At 39.6% G+C, this 21,557-nt stretch overlaps 1 protein-coding gene across 1 annotated transcript in view; it reads right to left on the bottom strand.

The window, feature by feature from the left end:
- Positions 1 to 2,935: 2,935 nt before the first annotated feature.
- Positions 2,936 to 21,557, bottom strand: part of ZNF704 (zinc finger protein 704) — a 105,242-nt gene continuing 86,620 nt past the window's right edge. Inside the window, exons 8-9 of the mRNA XM_021550571.2 lie at positions 20,769 to 20,863; positions 2,936 to 19,248 (exon numbers count right to left, since the gene is read on the bottom strand). Of these exons, the coding sequence (XP_021406246.1) occupies positions 19,137 to 19,248; positions 20,769 to 20,863 (207 nt within the window). The 3' untranslated portion in view covers positions 2,936 to 19,136. The remainder of the gene's footprint in view (positions 19,249 to 20,768; positions 20,864 to 21,557) is intronic.

The raw sequence follows: 21,557 nt of genomic DNA, 5'->3' as shown, positions 1-21,557 counted from the left end.
CGGTCCTCTCGACTTCTGGCTATTTTTGGCGACTGCAAATTCCTTACGTACCACAGGAGGTCAGCACGGGATAAGATTTTACTTCCACTGAATGCGTGGAAAAAATGTGTCTCGATCTCGAGACTGCAGTTGGCACCTGCTTCAACAAACGTGGTGTTGTTTTGGTATCAGTTGTATGTAATATAGTTTTAGGCTGCACGTATTTTTATTCTTATCTTTTCTAAGGGCTAGTTTATAGCCTTTCCCAACTTTTTCTGTATGTTGTCACTATGAAAACTAATTTGTGAAAAGCATCTCTGAAATATATATACACACACATAGTATCACATGTATCTTATATATATATACTGCTAATAGTATTTAGAAGGAAAGCTAAAAAGCCTACAAAGCTAACACTTTAAAAACCTGGGAAAGGTGGGTAAGTTTGCTTTTAGCCAATAGCCAAAGGGGAATGTTCACATATTACTGAAAAATACTGAAATGAATGTTTGGTGGACTAGTGATTGTCAGAGTCAGACAAGACAGAGCTATGGCCCTTGCTCAATTAAAAACAACCTTGGTAGTTTAATCCAGTCTTTGGTAGTGGTTCCTCCCTTTCTCACCACCCATAACTTTTAGCTTTTTACAACTTGGAAAAAAAGCAAACAATGAAGTCTTGTCTCAGAGCAACACTTTGCAATAGGTATCACAAGGCAAAGCTGAGACAGAGTAATGAGAAATTTGCTTGTCCTTTGCCTTGCATTGAAATAAATGCGTCTGAAAACTCTTCTCTCCTTCCCCAGAAATTAAAAAAAAAAAAAAAAAAAAAAAAAAAGAGAAGAGCTGTGTCTGTTCATAGTGGTATCTTCTGGGGATAAGCAGGCAAAATATAACTCAGGAAGGTGCAAATTCTTTTTCCTCTCCAAAGTTAATTTTACAACATAAATCTTAGTATAATGTTTGCTTATTATTTTGTAAGCCAAAAAGAGAAGTGTAGCTTAGTCTTCAAACAATTTTTATAACATAAATATTTTTCTTGGCATTATAGAAATGGGTGTGTGGGAGAGGGAGAAAAAAGTTGGCAGTTTAAGCAAATATACTGGAAAATAATATGTTCAGTTAAGGGCACCAAAATAATATTATTGTTCTCTAAGCAATATTTGCATTGCTAAAAAGTTGCTTCTGGTGCAGCAGATTTCCATTGAGACCTCACATCAGAAGTAATACTATAACATAATGATTCTGTAAGGCCACACTTGGAGAACAGGTCTCAAATGTAGTAGCATAAAGCAGGATGATGGCAGCATGCAAAGTACAAAATGCACAGGTCACTGAAACAGAAATTGTTTTCTTGCAGCTAAGATTATTAGAAGTCTAAATTTGAATCTAGTGAATTATTTTATGACAAGAAATTAGGTTAGAGGAAGTTACTGGTGCAGGTAGAGACTGAACCATTCTGTCTCAAAATTTTCTCTGGGAAGTACATGAGGTTGTGAAAGTATTTGTGAACCAAATGCACCTAAGCTAGTGCAGAACTGGATCAAAAAGAGAAGAAACCTGTGCAGGAGTGGAGAGAGGGATGCATAGGTATTGAATTTTGGTCTGAAATTGAATCCCTTTAATGTAGAAAATATGATGAGAACTCTAATTCTGAAGACAGCCCATCTGTCTTCAGAAAAATCAATTACAGCAGAGATTTTTATCTCTTAAAGTGGTATTTAATTAGTGGATTTTAGTCTGAAATATCACTTAAATGCTTCTTTGGTAATTATACGACTTCAAATCCTCTCCTTTTTATACCTACAGGAATCAGCCACGGGATTCCCCACTCTAATGCTCCACGTCCGACAGCTCTGAGTGCCTGCGGGCAGGAGCGGGGCCGTGCAGGCAGCTGCTGCTGCTCAGCAGCGGCAGGAGCCGGGATGGGCGGGATCAGGGCGGGATCAGTGCGAGGGACGGTGGGACCGGCCCCGGCACCGGGAGCGGCACCGGCACCGGGACCGGCACCGGCACCGGCACCGGGACCGGCCCCGGGACCGGCACCGGGACCGGCCCCGGGGCCTCTCGTCGGGCAGCGGGGCGGGGCCCTTTGGCCAGAGCCGCTCCGCCTCTGGCTCGGAGAACAGGTTTGTTCAGGGTTTCCTTTGCTGGAGGTGACCGAGCGCGCACGTGTGTGGTGAGGGGGTGCTGCTTGAAGGGAGGAAAATGCGAGCATAAGAAGAGTGATTAAACCACTCATTAAGTTTAATAGCCTTGCTATTTATATTGGACTTGGCATTGCAGCAGTAGGTAGGAACGCATTAGCCAAAGGAAAAATCTAAATATAACCTAACAAAGCTGGAAGGAGAGTCAAGAATTTGGACAGAAATTGTATTAGTTTATACCTTTTTTTTTTTTTTTTTTTTCTTTCTCCAAGAAACTACTCTCTTTTTCAAGAAACTACTCCTTTTTTCAGGGATGCCTCTCCAGCTTGCAAGTTTCAAGCAGTAGCTTCATCAGCTTTACCATGGCGAAGGCATATCCTGGCCAAACAACCCTTTGCTATCAGGATTGCTCCTTGCTGTGCACAGGGAGGCTGCCAGGCAGGAGCAGGACAGGGGAAGTGTTTGTTGCAGAATGCATCGGGAGGAGCAGCGTGAGCCTGGAAGTGGGAAAGCACAGTCACCAGCTAAAGGCTGAACTTCAAATTGACAGCGGCAAAACTTAGAATTCAACATCCCTATCCTGTGTGTCTTAGCTCACAGTGTGTAAACATCATCCCTCTGATGAAAGGGAAGGAAACCAGCCCTGGTTGTAACAAAGTCGATGCAAAGGTTATCACTGACTGACTCCAGCTGGTCCTTGGTTGATGCACAGGCATTCATGGCTGTGAAAGAACTGAAGTTCACATAAACAACTAACGAAAGTTATACACAAGGGATTTATTACATGAATAATTTGACATACTCCATGGTAGTCAGATACAAGTGCATTTAATTAATGTTTTGTGGACATCATAACAGTCGGAATATTTCAGCTGAACAGTCGGTATTTGGCTGAATTCAAGCCAGTGCAATTCATGACATAACCAGAAACAGGGAGTTACAGGTCTACAATGAGGTTAGACTAGATAGCAACAGCATATTTATTGTCACATCAAAGCATTACGAAGTATGAAAGCCCAATATTTCAACTATCTCTAAAATGGTATTTGTACAAAGCTGTTGTAGATACTTAAATGTAAGGATTTGTCACATCAGTAATGGACCATGATTTTATTTTTGGAAGTTATTTGAATATTCAAAACTATTTGGGGCAACAAGAAGAAATGTAAACATCTGACAGTTCTTTGAAGGTCCCTTCTGAGAAAATACATTGTGTGCCACAGGAAAAGTGCATTCTAACTGGTGTGTCTGCTATGGCCAGTTTGACTCACATTCACTTAGCACCAGGTATTTATCCATTTCTGCAGTAAAAAGTTAGAAAATCTTTGTATTAACTCAGAAAAGAGAAAACAAAGTCAAAAGTTTTTTTCTTCTTCTTTCTTTAGAGGAACAAGTAAATTAAAAAAAAAAAACCCACCCAACATTTAAACAGTTACCTCTTATGTACAAAGGAAGCAGGAGCTAGCAAAGCGCATAGCCCCTGAACAGTCTTTATTATTTTTTTCTTCAGGTTCATGTACCTGAATATATAAGTTTATTTACAGGTGGACAGGTATCCACAGAAGTAATAATCAGAATTTTTCTATTTGGCTAAAAGTTGTATAAAAAAAAGACAAAACACTGTTCAAATACTTTCCAAATATATATATATATATATATATATATTAAAAGTATTCAGTATTTCCATCAGTGCCAGAGTTGGAAGCGCTTCCTCGTTGTAAAAAGTTAACTTTGTGATAGTAAGTGACAGCAAAGGACTGTCAGGGTCAGTCAGAGCTTTGATTTGAGGGACTGCAGCTGGAGCTACCCCAGGCCCACAGGGCAGTTGCAGATTGCAGGGAAGTGAATCCATGTGTATTTGTTGCAGTGACCGGCCATGTCCTGGTAAGGGTGATCTGCTGCTCCAGAGAGCCTCCCACTCATGCTGGACAATCCTGTGGAACCCTCTGGGGCAGGTTCCCTTTGAAAACAACCACCCAAAAACCTCTGAAGTATTGGAAATATTCTTTATACAAATGAACAAATAGCATGGGCAGGTAGCTCAGTAAATGGAAAAACGTAATTGCCACACTAATTCTTGTAAAGAATATAAAATTAAAGACTTGGCCCCTCAAATACAAATATATACCACAAAAAATGGTTTTAATTAACATAACCTAGATGAATGCAAATCTCTGGATACATAAGACTATGACTGCCTTCGTACTGGTATGAAATATCTAAACAGTTTGCATATAAACAAAATCTTTGTTGTTAAGTCCATGCTTGCTTTAGTCTAAAGCAAGGATATTCTTATTACTTCTACTTTTTTGGTCTTTCTTCCTGTAGGATAAAGCATAAGAAACACACTTCATTGAGTAGACTGGGCTGATGTATATTACAGCGACAACTCAAAATTTAAGTAAGAAATGTTGCATGTAATAACTTCTTCCCATATTTAATTACACCAGCTACAAGAACAAGACATCCCTTTTCCAGCTTTCCTGCCCCCTTCCAGCAGCAGCTCCACTAAACCCGAGCTCTGATCCTCTGTCCCTTGCACACCCCAGCTCTGAATCCCGCAGTGATCAGGAGGAAGGGCTGAGCGCTTTGGGCGCAGCATCACCTGGGGCAGCAGGTCTCGGCAGCGAGAACAGCCCCTGCGGAGCCACTGTGGGGAAGGGATGGGCAGAAGGAACCCGGGATGGCTGGAAAGGCTGTCCCGAGGGGAGGATGGCCTCTGCAAGCCCAAGGCAGCGGCTCTCGTTGGCACAGCTGGCTGTGTCCTGCGTGCGGCAGAGCAGCTGCCGGCCCCGCTCGCCCGCCCGGCGCCCGGGATGCTGAGCCGGGGGCCGGGATGCTGAGCGGCTCTGGCAGAGGCAGCTCAGCCACCGCAGCTCGGTTTGGCCACGCTGGGAGCCCAGACTGGAGCATGCCAGGCCCTTGACCCGGCCACAGGCCCCCAGCACTCTGCTCCTGGGGCTGTGCAGCTCAGCATTGCTTTGTCCTGCACCACGGTTTTTGGAGAGCAAAAACAAGACAGGAGACAAATATCTGCCAAAGGAGGTGGGAACACCTTCAGCTCCTGAAGTTTGGGGGTTTCTAAGCTCGGGGAAAGGTTGAAGTGATTCAAGATACAGTATGCAGCTGTGGGAAAATGCATAGCTTGTATGTATACATTCATTTGCAAAGACCAAAGGGAGGTCCTTTGCTATGTAGTTTAATCATCATCTGCCTTTAACAAAAATGTGAGTTTACAAAGCTACAGAGTCTCAGTTAAACACACAGCTTGGGAGTTAATGGGAGCTGAATGGCATTTCCCAAATAGAGATTTAACTCTTTTTGCTTTTTTGAGATAATTTTAAGTAGTTTTTCATTTTAAGTCTGCTGTTTCTCTAATAATGTATTTTAAAATTTCAAGAGATTCCTATTCAACCATGGTCATCTCAGTAATGACAGACCCTGCTTTCAGGGTTGTTAAGAAGTAAAAACCCCTAAAGACAAACAAGCAAACCAACAGAAACCTGGGTTTAGCTATGGTGTGTGAACTAGATCAAAACATGTTTTTTTTAAACTGCTGAAATTCTAGTTCAGTAGTGAGTAGCGCTTTTTTGCTGGTTTGGGTTTTTTTTTTTTTTTTTTGGTCCATTTTTTGCAATAGCTGAGCTAGTATTGAGAAAATCCTATGAGTTTGCTCATTTTCCTTTTATTTAGTTGACACTTTGGAACCTAGCTGCTTCCCATGAAGAATGTCTGTTGTCCTGAGCATTCCTGAACATACAACAGTAATGTAACAGGCAGGATGGGCTCAAATTGAGAAAATCTTGGTCTAAATGATCTAATTTAATGGATTTTTTTGGTTTGCACTTTTTCTGAAGAAAAATTCCTTTGTCACTTGTGACACTAAAACACAGTGGTCTGTTCCTAAATGTAATTTTAACATAGATCGGTACTCTCTGCTAATCAATGTGTTCTATAAATATTTAATTCAGCAATAGGTTGACTTTTCTCATGATACTTTATCTTCATGTTTGTTTCATGTAGTGTATTTTTACTTAGCATTTGACTTAAGATTCTTCCTTGCAACTTTTATTCAACTGTATCTATGGAAATTGCAAAAAGCATTTCTGAAACTAGAAAAGGGTAAGAATCTCATATAACCAGATTCATATGGAGGAGAGCAAAATTATCTAAGCATATTTTGCAGTCTTAAGTCAAGAAACACTGCCTATTGCTTAGTGAACTGATGATTCACTGGGAAATGGAAAAGTAGTAAAGTTTTTTTTTCCATACAAACAATCAATATTAGAAGTGCAAGAGGATAAGATTTGCTCATTCTAAAATGCATTGATCAGAAACAAATTATTCATTACCTGAACTACTTGAGCAATTTGAGCAAAAAACAAACGTTCTCGATTTTTATAAAATTACTCTGTACAAAGCTGGTTTAGTGTGTTGATAAAACTCAGGAGCTCATGTTTACAAATCACAAATTCAGTAGTCTTTCTTTAAAGTTTCAGGTGCAAGCAGATACTTCTCAGTACCTTAACTCAATTACTTTCATCCACTTTTAGGCATTAATATGCATATTGCTATTTTTGCAAGTGTTTTTAATTTAAGAAAGACAACTTAAATGTTTGGAGTGTCCTGACTTGTACTGAGAGTAATTCCCAAGATATCTGAAGTCCATTGGAAGTACTCTTGATTCAGCAGGCAGAATTGACTCATATGCTGACACAAAGATTTTAACTTTTTTTTTTTTTTTTTTTTTAAATGAAATAACAGCAAAATTCTCAGAGGAATTTTGCAGGGCCCAAATATGGAGGGCTTTGATCCAGCACTAAATGATTTTCAGTGGCAACAGACTGCAGAAGCTTTTGATGAGTTATGGCCAAGGTCCTCTGAATTCTTGAGTTCTCCCCAGCTGCTGGTACTACAAGGGACTGTGAGAATTTGACAAAGTTCTGTACGGTGGCATTTTGTTATGTGTTTTTAATGTTGTAAGAATGAGAAAAGTACCTGCTTCTTACAAGAAACAGTTTTTTGCCATGCCTAAGTCACTGTTAGTGGAAACCCTTTATCTAAATGTGCTGTGCCAGCCCATAGGCTGCCCCCAGAGGGCAGAATCAAACCAGACTGCTACGGAATAGCACCTGCAAGTCTTCTCTTATAAGCCTTCCTTCAAACATGCATGGAATTACAGCAACCAGTTGGGCCACAGAGCTGCTATTTGTGTTGCCTGACAAAACATGACCTTGGACAGGGCTTGTCACTGCTCTTGTTCTCAGCCCAACATGGACTGAGTTTTCAGACACCCTGTGCTTACCATAAATTTTTAAGCTTAAGCTTTGCCCCATAATTCCAAGAGCTGAGCTATGCTGTACAGCCCTCATTTCTGTGGTGGGATGGACAGGTGACATCTCTTCAGCACAGGTACCACTGATGTTAAGCACAAGGCTTGCACACCACTGGCAGTGTGCTCACCTCGCTCCAGGAACTCCTGGTGGTTCCTGGAAGGACACAACAGCTTTGCAGCATGCACAAATACCTGGACCATGCCCATCTTTTGCAGGAAGAACTGCAGCTTGATTAAAAATGGCAAGGTGATACATTTGCAGTCCAATGGGAAACTACACCCAGGCTATTGGAGCAGCAGGTAGCTTTTACTTATGGATGTAGAAATGAGCAGAATATTTGGAACCCTCTGAAAAGGAACTGGGGTCTCTGGGAGGTGGCCAAATAAGAGCTTTTGCAAGGATGGATTTTACATGACTTCCAAGCTGTGCATGGTCCATGCACACACATGCTCAGCCTGGGAGAGGGGAGCCCAGCAATGATTCCCCCTGGGAAGGAAATGAGCATCGCTGTCTCTCTCTTTCCTCTTTACTGCCATGTGCCTTATTTTCCCCACTTTTCTTTGTGTGATTTGGAATAAAGATTTGGACAAAGTAAAAGTCAAAAAGGTCTTTATTTTGCAGCATGCTCCATAAGATTAAAAGGATTCTGTGCTGGGGCAGAGTAGCTGTTCTTTGTTCAAAATGATGAAACTGGTATCTACAAGTTATGACAAACTATGTGCAATACTGTGAGTGCTGTAAGCTTAACACCAAAACCAAAGGGAAGATGATGCAAGTTGGGAGTACAGCTGTTTAAAGCAGGAAAATTTGTACTTTCCTACAGCTTCTGCTGCTGTCTTGTACCAGCACAGTTCTCTGCCTGCAGAGCCCAAGGGCTTTGCAGGCTGCCCACTGCACAGCACTGCACAGCATGGCGAGAAACGGCTCCTGGGTGCTTTACTTAAAAGAATTTCCACATTTCTATGAGCTCCTGGCATTTTAAACTTGCTTATTAATCAGGTTTGCACTTATTCAAACTAGATTAGGCTATTTTTTTAAACCCTTATCAATTAAACTAATGCAGGCTTTGCATATAAGGAAATCTACTGTCTAGAACTTTTTGTCTTCTCATTCACATCCCACTTTAAACCATGATATCCTTTAATGTATTGAATTTACCAAATGATAAATAATTTCAGAAGCTATAATATTTCTCAATGTATCATTAAAAATGTCTCTGACCCAAACAGATTATTTTCTGTATTTTAGGGAACTTCCATTTGTATAAAAACATCTTAGTTTAATGGTTAATTTCAAGTTAAAACTAGATTAATAAAATCTTTACTGTTCTGTGTATCAAAAATACGTGGCCCAAAAAGTGAAAAAAATATATAAAGTGCGATGCATAACAAATTAAAGCTCCGTAATTTTACACTGAAGTGAAAGAGGAAATGCTCTGGTTCTAAAAATCATCATTCAGAAAAAATGTTTTTTTAAAAAAACCCTTAAACTTTATACTATCTGAAAAAAGATTTGATAAGAAACAAAGGAAGAACAATGTATGCAGGCAGGTATTTCACTTTTGTGACTGAAGCAAGAAAAAAAGCATGTGTGGATATAAATACTGCAGTCTTCTGCAAGCAGAATGTTTTAGAAATCCTCTACTCATAAAAACTAGGCAATTGGGTTTTTAGTTTCCTACAGCTGCTTACCCTGTGCTAAATTCACCCCCTTCTATGATAGAAGTAGACATATGACACAATATGAATAGCAAGTGACAAGAGCTGCTTTTTCAGACAGTTAAAAAAACCCACAGTGCAACTGATGCTGATGGTCCTCTTTGAAGAAGTTACCTGATGATCCTTTACATCTTGCCCAGCATTCTCATCGCTACTAAACTGAAGCTGTAATAAAAAGAGGCAAAAAATCTGCACTAGCAAAGCAGCTGAGGATCGTTCCTAGTTGTTACCATGTCTGGGTAAGAAGTATACCCTGGTTCTCTGTAGCCCAGAGATTTGCAGAGGTCATGACTTCCCAGACCCTTAATGAACCTCGTAGGGCCTAAGATTATTTATTATTTGTGAATAATTCCAGACTGGCTCCAGGGAGGAACAAGATCCAGTTAAGGTTGTTTTTCACATCCCTTAATTCCTCCAATATCTGCTTAGCAAAATCATGGCACAGTGAAGTCTTAAGACTCATTGCATGTACAGATATTGATCTAATTCCTCTCTTTTCCCCCCTATATTTAATTTCATACCAAAATCAATGCCACCAGCCATAGGTGGAGCTCTCCTGAGTTTAATGCTGTAGGGGTATGTGCAAGTTGAGATCCTTAATGAGGCTCCAGACAATACAGGGTGGGATAAAGGCAGCATTACCATGCCTGCCCCATGGAAGAGCAGGGGCACAGACCCAGCAGGCCATAAGCTATCTAGCATTTTATACAGACCTACACTAACATGACTGGCTCGAGCCAGCATAACTCAGGAAACTTCTCTCTAGAAATGCCTCTGCTGAGCGTAGGGAAAGCTTTTTCAATAGCAGCACAAGCTTATGTCACCTTAACCTGCTGTAGAACTGCAGCCTGAGGCAGGATGCAGAAGTCTAAATCTAAAATAATATTCCCAAACTCCATGACTGAGCAAGATAATGTCTGGCTCCTTGCAAATGCAGCAGTGGATTTGAAACGCCAGAGGCAAGCGATGGGGCAATGTTCCCTTACAAAGGCCTACTAATTAAACACTAACTTAGGTAGTCCAAGAGTTGGGAAAGAGCTGGAAAGAGCCTCCTTTACTTGGGGGTCCAACTTGGTTTAGGGCTCAGTGCTGGGTCCCAGCAAATGTTTGGGATAAACTCGGTTGAGGTTCCAGGGCTTTGTGAGACCTGCCACAGGAGCTGCAGCATGGCTCTGGAAGGAGGGAAACCACCATGCCTGGTTCAAAGTCTGACAATGCTGTGACTCATTCAGCAACTTTCTGGAACTTCAAAACTATAGCTGTAAAAGAGATTCTTTCTCTTCAAAAATGTGTTCTGTACTATGAACATGTAATGAATGCACGTGGATAAGCAACCTCCCTCTAGCTGGACACAGCAAAGGCAGCACTTGAGCCAACAGCACAGGGACTATGGTGGTGTGGACCCCTTTCAAATTGGGCTGGCTATCCTGGATCCCATACTGAGAAACCTTCTTCTCCCTGGGGCTGGCATCAGTAGAACAGATTACAGGCTGAATACCTCCAGCCTAACAGCTCTTTAATCTGTCACTAGGTAACACATCCAGAGTACTGCAACTTTGGTATTACTAGAAACTCTTCCAAGAGCCCTGCATATGTGCAGAGGTATCCACTGTATCCATCCCTCTCACAAAGCTGAATGCACAATTCTCAAGCCCTCAGAAAGGGAGATTCACAATTTCACACTCCCAATCCCAGTGGGAAGTACACAGAGGAAAACCCACCTGCCCTTGTTCTACAACCATTACCTGTGTGAACAGCCCTGGCCAATGAAGCTATTCATGGGAATAACTGAACTCTTCTGAGAAAACCTGTATTGTTTTGAGGGCTCAGCTTCTTACAATGTGATCTGCATTTTACCAGACTTGGAATTCACAAAAAAAAGACCCAAAACACCAAAAATCAACCACAGAATTTCTGTAATTGATTGCTTAAGACTAGTTTCCTCCTGCTGGGATCCAATTGCGAGCAATTTTTTTCAGGTCTTGTCTGACTGGCTCAAGCCCCTATTGACAAATGTCTCTGCATTAGTACTTTGGCCCCTTGTTAGAAGTCTGTCAAACAGGGAAAGAATCAAACTAGTCTCTGTTCAACAGACCTGATTATTTCTGTCTTTCAGTTAATTCTGGACTCAGAGCACAAGACAAAAACAGTAAGAGAGATGGGAAGATCTCTTTGATATGTATTTCATTATTTATCAGCAAAAAAAAAAAAATCCCTGAACAGGGGTGAGATAGCCAGATACACGTGGCAGCCTGTATTCCATCAACCCTGCAGTGTGCAGATGGAGAGAAGAAATATGTGAGTGCAGCTTTTAGTTTGATTGTTCAGATCTTTCTCATGACTGAACAATGAATGCTCAATGCAGTATTTTCCTGTATTCTTCTGCTTATATGAACTCTCTACTTAAGCTGGAGCAGATCATGTTGCATGATCTCATTCAGACTGCACAGTATCACGAAGAACTCAATTTTAAAAGCTTTTTTTAAAATGATACCATTCAAGCCAAATACTGGTAAATTTAGGAATGTTTTCACCATCAGAATACAAAAAACCCACAAAACTTTAAGAAAATGCAACAGACAAATCACAGGAAATTTCAGACTAAACTACCTCTGAAACCAAGGGGATTAGGTTGTTTTTTTCTTTCAATAATCCAGAATTTGTATGGCTTTGTAAAGGTGTTTTAGTATACTTTTGTCATGGAAAACAACATACCACTAGTCTATGTGATTTACAATTTCTTCCTCCTCCTTTTGGTTTTTAGGAATTCCCAATCCTGTTTCATAATGTATAATAAGCAGTTATAAAATTATACCAACATAATAATTTCAGAGAGGTATTAAGATCCCCGTGCTATAAAAGTTCATTTTCAGAGAGCGCATGCTTGCAGTGATGTACAAACACATCACTTGTTTCCCTAATTTAGCCCTTTTTAAGTATTGCACCTGGTTAATAAGGCTACTGTCTATTTTCTTCTAACACTAAAAATTACATATAGGCAACATAATTTGTGGCTTAAAAACATAGTATTCCCAAAGTTTTTAGGTAAACTCATTTATTTCCTTGCATACTCATAGCTCCCATGCCACCTGTTGCCCAGAGGAGTGTTGAGTGTACAGGAAATACAGATGGAACATGAGAAATTTATTTAATGTGACTTGCTTATCATGTATTTTTTTTTCAGTGAGCTCAAGTAGGTTTCTTTGAGCTTGATGTCAAACACACACCTTTTACAAACTTAACCAATGCTTTCATGTGCTGAAATGTACAGCTGAACTTGTCTCTTTTTCACCTTCCCTTATGCAATACAAAATGCCATAATAAAAAAATTCTGTAAATTTGTCTGGTCTTCTAAACACAAGATAAATTGCATAAAACCAGGAAAAGGTAGATTGTCCCACAAAGTGCATATTTCAGACAAAGCTATAGGAGTATCTGCTCTTGCCAAGACCTGATTTCAGAAGAGCTCAAAAATGTGTGCCAAACTTTAGGAGCACGAGGAGTCTCATCAACAAACTCCACAGGTGGAGGTAAACACATACTCGAGTGCTCTGATAAACCTAAGCCTACATATTATTCTTGCAATACCAGCAGTTCTATGTCTGTGCAGTTGCACTTCTTAATTTACAGACTATGTGCTCCCCTTCCCTGAAAGATTGTTGGCATCACTTTAAGAATTAATTACTACACTTAAACACTGATACTAAAAATTCTGATACCATGTAAATGCTATTTACATTTGTGGCTCCTAATACTGAAGATGATGATTTTTATTCACTTCACTGTACACATTTGGGAAGTTGCAAGACAGAGTGCCTGGACACAGGAAAAATAATTGATAGGAAAATATTATTATGGATCAAATAGGATTTTTCTGTGTTAAAATAAAGCAAAATTGAGAATTTGCAAAAATCCTAGACAGCCCAATTCAAAACCTTGGGTTTACTGAAGCTGATACCTTTGCAGACATGACAAAAAATATGTGATGACATGTTTTCTTTTAATTTCATATAGAACTAGCCCTTTGCAAAGTGCAGTACACAACTCCCCAGGATATCATGCTGACATACTGCTTTTTTGCTTGCTGCAATAATTTGGTAAGAAGTAATTCAATTACAGACAAAGCATGTTTTGACCAAGCAACTTTGTAGACAAGAAGCCCTTATATTTACACTAGAACCTGAAAAGATTTACACAAATATATAAATTTACATTATAATTAGGCTATGATTTAAGCTAATTTTTTGTATTTTTATGTAACTTTTTTTTTTTTGTATTTGGAACTTCCTAAGCTACAGCATTAAGTAAGATCATGTTCATCAATTAGTACTTCGTTCTAATTTTAATAATTCAAGTAGTGACATATTGCTCCTTTCATTTTGCCTAAAAATAGAAAAAAAAATATTTTTCTTAGACATCTTCCATTCAAACAAACTTGCATTCTGCTTTCACAGCCCTCTCACGTTCCCTGAGGAAATCTGTTTCAACTGTTTTCTTTTTCCATATCTTCCAGAAACTGCTTTTTACAAATATTTTAGTAACTTTTGTTTATCTGGCCATTGTCATTAAATCATCTATTAATTGATGCTGGGTATCAAATATTATGTTAAGGACTCCAGAATCAAACCTGAATCTCTAAGAGGATTAGCAAGCAGTAAATACCAACAATCAAACATTTTATAAAGTTCAAACCCATCTTTAGATTTTAGTTACATAAAGAATCCAGATTTAATGCTGAAAGAGCATTTATATTGCTAAATTAATTTCCCTCAAGGATGTATGAGAGATCTCACATTCAGATTCAAATACAGAAGGAGTAAATTCTAGGTGTTAAGATGCGTCAAAAACCAGCAAAACACCAGCTCGTTACTAAATTTCTCTATTCTCTTCTATTTAATCAGCTGAACAAATTCTTGCTGTGAAGCTGAGCCAACACCAGAGCAGCCTGTACTTTCTTCTGGCTGCTGCCACCTGAAACAGGCTGATTTCCCTGTTCCCAGAGTCCTTCTGCATTGCTGTTACAAATGGTCTGTGTGAAGCACAAAGAACATGATGAGTGCTTTCTGTATTAAGGAATAAGCTCAAAAATTTGCAAGTGGAGACACACATGTCCTTAAATCCCACATTTGGGTAGAACTGAGAGCAGGGTCAATGTGAAAGCACTGTAGCCCGAGATGGAAAGAGCAGTTCAAGTGGGCAGTGTACACTGGCTGTCAAGATTTTCCAGCTCCATATGGAGCTCCCATCTAGAAGACAGAGAGTGTATTTAAATGCTCAGCTTAATTTCTGTCCATGACTTCCATCTGGGTATTTCACAAAGGTGCCATAAATCTCTGCTGAACTTGTATTAGAAAAAAATCTACACTATGATACCTTATACCTGCCTGGTTATGTACTAGAAAAACCTGACAAATGCAGATTAAAGCCCAAACTCCATACTGCTCTCAGTTCCAGTGCTACCACCTCACAGGAAGATTGAATAAAATATAAATAGAGGATCAAGATGAGGCTTTACAAATGTTTCTGTATCAAAATATTTCTAAGAAAAGGCGCAGCACAACTTTCTCCAGCAGATGCCTCTAACTTTGAATCAATAGAAGGAAGCAAGCCTCACTGGCAACTTCCAACTTCTCTGCAAATGGCTAGCAAGCCTCTAATTCCATGTCCTGCTTCCGAGATCATGTTCCAACACATTTACAGGCAGCACAAGAAATAAATCACTTTGAAGTGCGACACTTAGAGCGATTGTCCTGGATTCTCAACAGGGCCATTTTAGCTGATCCCAGGCCACAACAAGCAATAAGAGCCATCCCAATGTACTGGATCAGAATGAATGACAAAATGAAATTATTGCCAAGAACATCTGGGACATTGCATGGTGCTGGAATGTATCGTGCAGGTTCTATAAGAGCTTTTGGCTAAAGCTGCCTGTTGTGCTGCCTATCTAGTCATTATTGTGAAAAAAAAAAGGGAGAAGCAATAAAGATAGCCAATGGCTGCAAGGAACTTGTAGATAATTAGATAGCTAACATTCATACCAAGCCAAGGATTTGGGAAAACTTATCTGACAGACAGGCATTCTGCTCAGCTTACTCACACAAGCAGGGCTGACCTGCCAACAGGTATGTGTTAGGTGATGACTGGTATTGGTTAAAAGTGTAAACTTGCAAACTGGAATAGAAGTTTTACTCACTTTGCATCTTGTATATCCTGTTGTGTTTGTGCAAGGCACTAGAGAATCAGGCACATTGTTTTGTGTGGAAACTCTTTTATCAACTAAGATGATTTGAGTTTTAATGTTCAATAGCTTCATAGAGGAGCAGCTGCAGCACAGTCAGTATTAAAAATTGCCGTTAAAATTTCCCACTTCTAAAATTATCTCGTTTTCCAGATCTTTTGGGGGATGGGGTGAATAGGGAAATGGGAAATAGTTTTGTTTTAACAATGAAACTCCTAAATAAAAATATTTGGCATGAGCATGGTTGATCTCCACTCTGATACTGATGCTGGCAATTTCTGTTACCAATGTCAATACTATTAACAATAAAACAGATCCTTACATTTTTATATCAAGTTCTGATTCTTGACATAGATGAACCCCCATCCAATTCCCTGTAGCACACAGACACTGCATGATGTGTTTAAGACATTCCTTCTGACTTCTCTGGGGGGGTCTGAGACAATGACCTACCTCCCACAGAGAAACCAAAACCTGGAACTGGCAGGTAGTGATGACAATAAATGCCACAGCACTCAGGCTAGCTCCTCCTCAGGAGAACAAAGAAATCTGACTATTTTGGACTGGTCAGTGCAGAAGTGTCAGATAAATGAGGTGTCAGGAGGACAACGACACTGCCTAATGCAACACAGAATCAAGAGACTGAACGATCAGTACTGCCAGCAGAAGGAAGGCTTAGCTGGCACTTCTGCTCTTGCTGGCTGTGTGAGGGGTCACAAAGGGGATCTTGGCAGGTGCTGAACTGCTCGTGCAACAAGAGTTGATCAGAGCTCACAGCACAGAGTGACTGCAGAACGCTCTGGGCTGTCGCGCTATCGCCGGCCTTGCTTCACACACGGCACCTCCACAAGTGCCTACTATGAATTAAATGCCATAGCTGTAAGATCCAAAGCTGATTTAATATAAAACACTGATTAAAGGTTGAGTAAAAATACTGGTAATTTAGCTTGGTCCTGGCAGGATTTATCAATACCTTCTGTTTATCAAAACCTCCAGTTTTGATGGTTTGTGGCTTTAGTCTTTTATCCATATTCAATTTGTACCAGAGGGCAATCTGGTCTGGCAACAAAACCATTCTTCTGTGCAGAAGTTTTTAAAGAATAATCTTATTATAATAATTCATAAAGTGCCCTTGGGAAAATTGCTCACAATGCCATGACGTTATAGAAACAATATACAATCTGATACATTATTTTCAAAAAATCCTCCAAAGCAAAAAGGAGGTGAACAACAAATATATAGGAAAAAACTGTTAGTCCAACAACAGTTGAATTATGGAATGCTTTATATTCTTGGAGAGCTTTTAAAATGCGGGGAATAAATTTGCAGGAATATCTTGGGAAAATCCCAAATTTTTAAAGTTTTATCTAAGTACACCATCAGCAAGCCCAGTGTTTGAAGATGAAATGTCTGTGAATTACTATGAGGTATTTAACTGTGGAAATTGAAAAAAAATACAACTTGTAAAGAAAATCCATGTTTTACTAAGAGGAAAGAAGATAATACAGGTCAGTATGTCCACTAACCCTTAGTGTCTTTTTTTCCTATTTGTAAAGAAAACAATCTTTCTCTTCCCTGTTAATTTCAGATTTTATATACACATATAAAACTATATAATATATATAGCTTTACATGTATATACACACACAAATACAAAAATACTCATACACACTCATATGTGTATATATCTCACGGTCTTAATGGATTTCAGAGTATTTTTTTTTTTTTTTGTGACTCAGAGAACACAGTTGGGCAAAAAATCAAGTAACTGCATGCATGCAAGCGTATCTTGCCTCTTGTGCATGTAAATTACACATTTTGTAAATAACTGCAGAAATAGCATGCTCAAATTAGGCACCTGATTGCCCAATTAACTTGTTCACAGAAAATCAGATGATAACCTTCAGTAACTCCTATTATGGATTCTTCTTTTCACTGCTAACGTATGGAATCCACAGTGTATCCAAACAACTGCATTGTTATTTTGTGCTTTTACACAGACACAAGCAGTGCTGCACACTTAATAAAGCTATCATGTGAACTTTGGACCAGATTTTAGAAAGCTGGTTAGATACTTAAAAGTCCTCTTATGAGAATGAGCCAGCTTAGACAATTAAAAAAAATAGAAAAAGATTTGGTCTAATTTCAATTGGTTCAAATGTTCTGAAAAAAATAACACAGGCATTTGTGGCCCTTCAGCCTCTATTAATAGACAAAGTTTTGCTTCTGTGCCTTTGATTTTTTTAAGTGTTTCGTTTTCTTTAACAGGCAAGTATAATTTCGCCATATACATTCATTTCCTAGTAAATCCTTCCTTTATTTTTGCATTGAAATAATCATTAATTAACAGTAATTTGATATAAGTGGACACAGAACACCAGCCTGCCACATTCCAGTGTATACTTCCTAATGGACAGAGAAACTGAAATACCCAAAACAATCCAAGTACTGCAAATAGAGAAACTCATTAATTCATGTATCAAAATGAGTTAAGAAATGGTCTTTTACCACAAATATGTTGCTCCTTTGCTGTTGTACTTTTTCTGAGATGATGTTGTGTAAAGAGAGTATTTTCTTTTTTCTACCAATTTTTTGTATCAAAGAAATCTTAGTAACTTTAAAAGAAAAACTGAATGAACCATTATCTTAACAACAATCTCTGAAATAAGAGAAAAGGAAGCAAAAGCAGAACTGCTGGGCTGGATCATTTCCCTGAATTAGATATTACAGTTAATCCTAGTGGCTGCATTTACCAGTTCTTCACAGGCCTCCTGCAGCAACAGCTGTGCTGGTCCAACTGTTCATCCCCCCTCAGAAAGGAGAGAGTAATAAGAAAAGCTACTGGAGCCCCCTTATATCCTTGTGGGTTTCAATCAAGCATCACTGTATTTCTTCCCTCAGACTTCTCGTGACAGTATCTGCTGGTGAGTTGCCATTGCTGCTTTTCTTCCTCTAGAGGATCAAAATCCAATTTGGTACTTAAATTACTTTGTTCCACTCCACTGGTCTGTGCCTCTTTTAAAAAACTTCCAGGAGTGCTGCTTGTCCTTCTGGCAAAATCAGCTTTGCTTTTCTCCTATAAACAATCAAATGAAAATCCCAATGCTTTCCCACATGCCCTTTTCAAAAATATAATCATGATCATTTGTATCAGGAGAATTATTTAGCAGTCTCCAGTCTTAGTACAGCTTTTGTTGAGAAAACTGTAGCTTATACAACTGTGAAGTGTTTATTAGAAAGCTTTCAAAAAGAGATCTTCGTTTCAGGAAAAGAAAAATTGTTCAGTTTAGCAAATACAGATGTTCACAGCAGAAAGACTGAAATGGTTAAAAATGATCCTAGGGAGCAAGCAGCTCACAGAGTTAGCAAAATAATTAACACTTTCCTTTCTTTTACAGAAGAACACTAATAGCTGCTCTGGTTTCCACACTTACTGAGACAGAATTTGTGTGGTCTTTGTTTTGCCTTTTTTTTTTTTTTTTTTGCTCTATTGCTCCACACAGGTTTTAATTAGTGCTTCTCCTTGGCTACAAGTGCTTCATTTTGAAATACAAAGCTCTTAAAAAAAAAACCAAAATCCCAAAGAAAAACCACCCCAAAAAACCAAAACTCCCAAAACCACATCAGTGGAGGGGAAAATGGGAAGTGATACAGTGCAGCTGCAGCAATCTGCTTCTGCTGTTGTCCTCCCCCCCTCAAATCCTCTGCATAATTTCAATCGTTAGTCGATGAACCTTTGGCAGGCCTTCTTCCATCGGCAGGCAGTGCACCACATGTCTCTGTTCTCCATCCCATAGACTTTACGACACTTTTTCCCCTCCCCTCTAGGCTTCCTGTCAGAGAGAAAGGGAGGCTCATTAATGAGATGCTTTAGTAGTTTAGCTTTTCACCCTAAGACCAGGACAACAAACTCAATTGTGTGCAGGAGGCAGAGAGCCCTTGGCCTTTCATGGGATTTGGGTTGTTTTCTTTTCAGCTGGGAGCTGATGAAGTGACAGACACATGTATGGCCATGACTGCATCACTCTCAGGGACCAGGCCTTCTCCTCACCTGGCTTCCACAGCTTCTCAGCTTCTGCAGCAGCTGCTGAGCCTGCTCCTCTGCTCCTAGGATGATCCCAGGAACACACTGCCCTGACTTGAGACTTTAGCCACATGAAGTGCCAAGCTGTAACGGGCAGTCATAGCTGCTCCACAATACAGGCTAGGCCATGTCAGGCTGAAGTGCTGCAGAGCTGTGGTAAAATATTTGGAATAGATCAGAGCAGCAGACCTTGACCATGAACAGGCATCAGCCATGCCAAAGCGGAGAAAAGCTACCAGCTCCTAACCTTGCTGTGTGAGTGGGAAGTTTTAACCATTGCTCTCACTCACAGCACCTTCTCTGTGGCCCCCAAAGTCAGCAAGGTGGACAGCAGTTGCTTTTAAAGCTGTAATAATTGTCCTGTTTTGCTATCTTTCAACCACACTTGAAACATCATAAGTTTAGAAAATTATTCAAATAACTGTTAAAATGGATTTTTTTATATTCAACACACAGCAAGACAGCAAATCTGAGGAGCAGTGGTTCACCAAGCAATCCAATGTTAACTATTGCAATGCCATCTGTCCCAGAATCTTTAAATAAAGTAACTGTACCAACAGAAATGTTTAATACCTGTTTTACATGTTGCATGGCACACATGTGATTCCTTTCTTGTATACCCACATATTTTCTGGTTACTGAACATTAATGAATGGGCAGAATCCATAAATTGGGAAGATCCCAAGTTTGGTTTGTAGCATATGCAATGATATGAGAGTCATGAAGAAAATTAAAAGAATGGAATCTTCTTTTTGCCTCATTTTAGAGTACAGTCACCTTTAGGACTATGAGAAATAATGAGTTTCTTTACTGTAAGAAATGTAGCATTACAGTCTGATTTTTGAACACTTTAAAGTAGATTCTGGTCAAATATCAATTAAATTTAGTGGTAATGAATTCAGCTTATGCCTAGGAAGACAAGGCATAAAAAGCTCTGCCTTAATCTAATTTATTTTAAGACAGCATTTCTTATAGTTCAATTGAAGCCAAATGCCATTCTGACTGAATGGTGATAAACACATAAGACAGTCCAGCCTTTCAGGGAAAAGTGCAGAGTCAGACAGTGCAGCTGAACTTTACCTTTGATGGTAGTGAAAAGAAAAATAGCTTCTGAACATTTACTTTGAAGAGCTCTAGCAAGACTGCCTGACAAATGCAATCAGGGTTGGCAGTGGGCTTTTTCTGATTCTCTGGCCACTGACAACTTAATCACTAAATACTCTCCTGGTTGTGAGGCTGTAGTGTCAGCAGGAGCTAATGGTCCCATACCTCAAGCCAAATGCTACTCTAGGCGGTGATGAAAGAACTGTGTGGGACTGTTTCTGCTCTCCACTCCCTGCAGGACGATTATGGGTTGGTGAGACCTGTCAATACAGACAAAAAAGCTGCTTATGAAGAACATACACATGTGAATGCAGTATAAATACTTTTCCCAAGAAAATGCAAATTATGCTGCACGGTGGCAAGGATACCCAGGAAAGGTGACTATATAACATACAAATGTAATTAAATGAAAAGTTTATTTAGCATAAGGTATATTACATTAGCTTCTTTGTTTTCCTGTATTTCCAGTCATCCTCCTAGAGCAATCCAAAATACAGATGAGCATCACTGCAGGTTTTGGAAACAAGAAGAAACACATTCATTCGCATTTATAAACTCTGAATAGCTCTTATGAAAACCTTCTCCTATTTAACCAAAGAAAGTAACTGGAAAAATAATATCTGTCTTGTGCTGAGATCAATACCAATAATCTCCCATGAAATAAAAGGATTTCACTTGTTGCTCCTGTCTGTCACTTGGCACTCTTTGTGGAGAGACACCCTTGGAGAAGAGGGTATGTTTTGAAGAGCACTCACAGTGGGGCCCCTCGAGGTTTAACAGGCAGGGAGCCCAATGCAGCTCTTCTGACCAAAGCTGCTAACAAGATGTATCTCCTTACTCCACACAGTAAACCTTCTCAGTGTCTTCTTTGTGAACATTTCCAAGGGAAGGGTGTTGTTTGGTCTTCTAAGACTTTCCAAAGAAGTCTCCTGCATGAACATAGGGCTTGGCAAC

Source organism: Lonchura striata, chromosome 1 (assembly GCF_046129695.1).
Source record: "Lonchura striata isolate bLonStr1 chromosome 1, bLonStr1.mat, whole genome shotgun sequence".
Classification (NCBI taxonomy): domain Eukaryota; kingdom Metazoa; phylum Chordata; class Aves; order Passeriformes; family Estrildidae; genus Lonchura; species Lonchura striata.
This window is presented reverse-complemented; position numbering and strand designations above follow the sequence as displayed.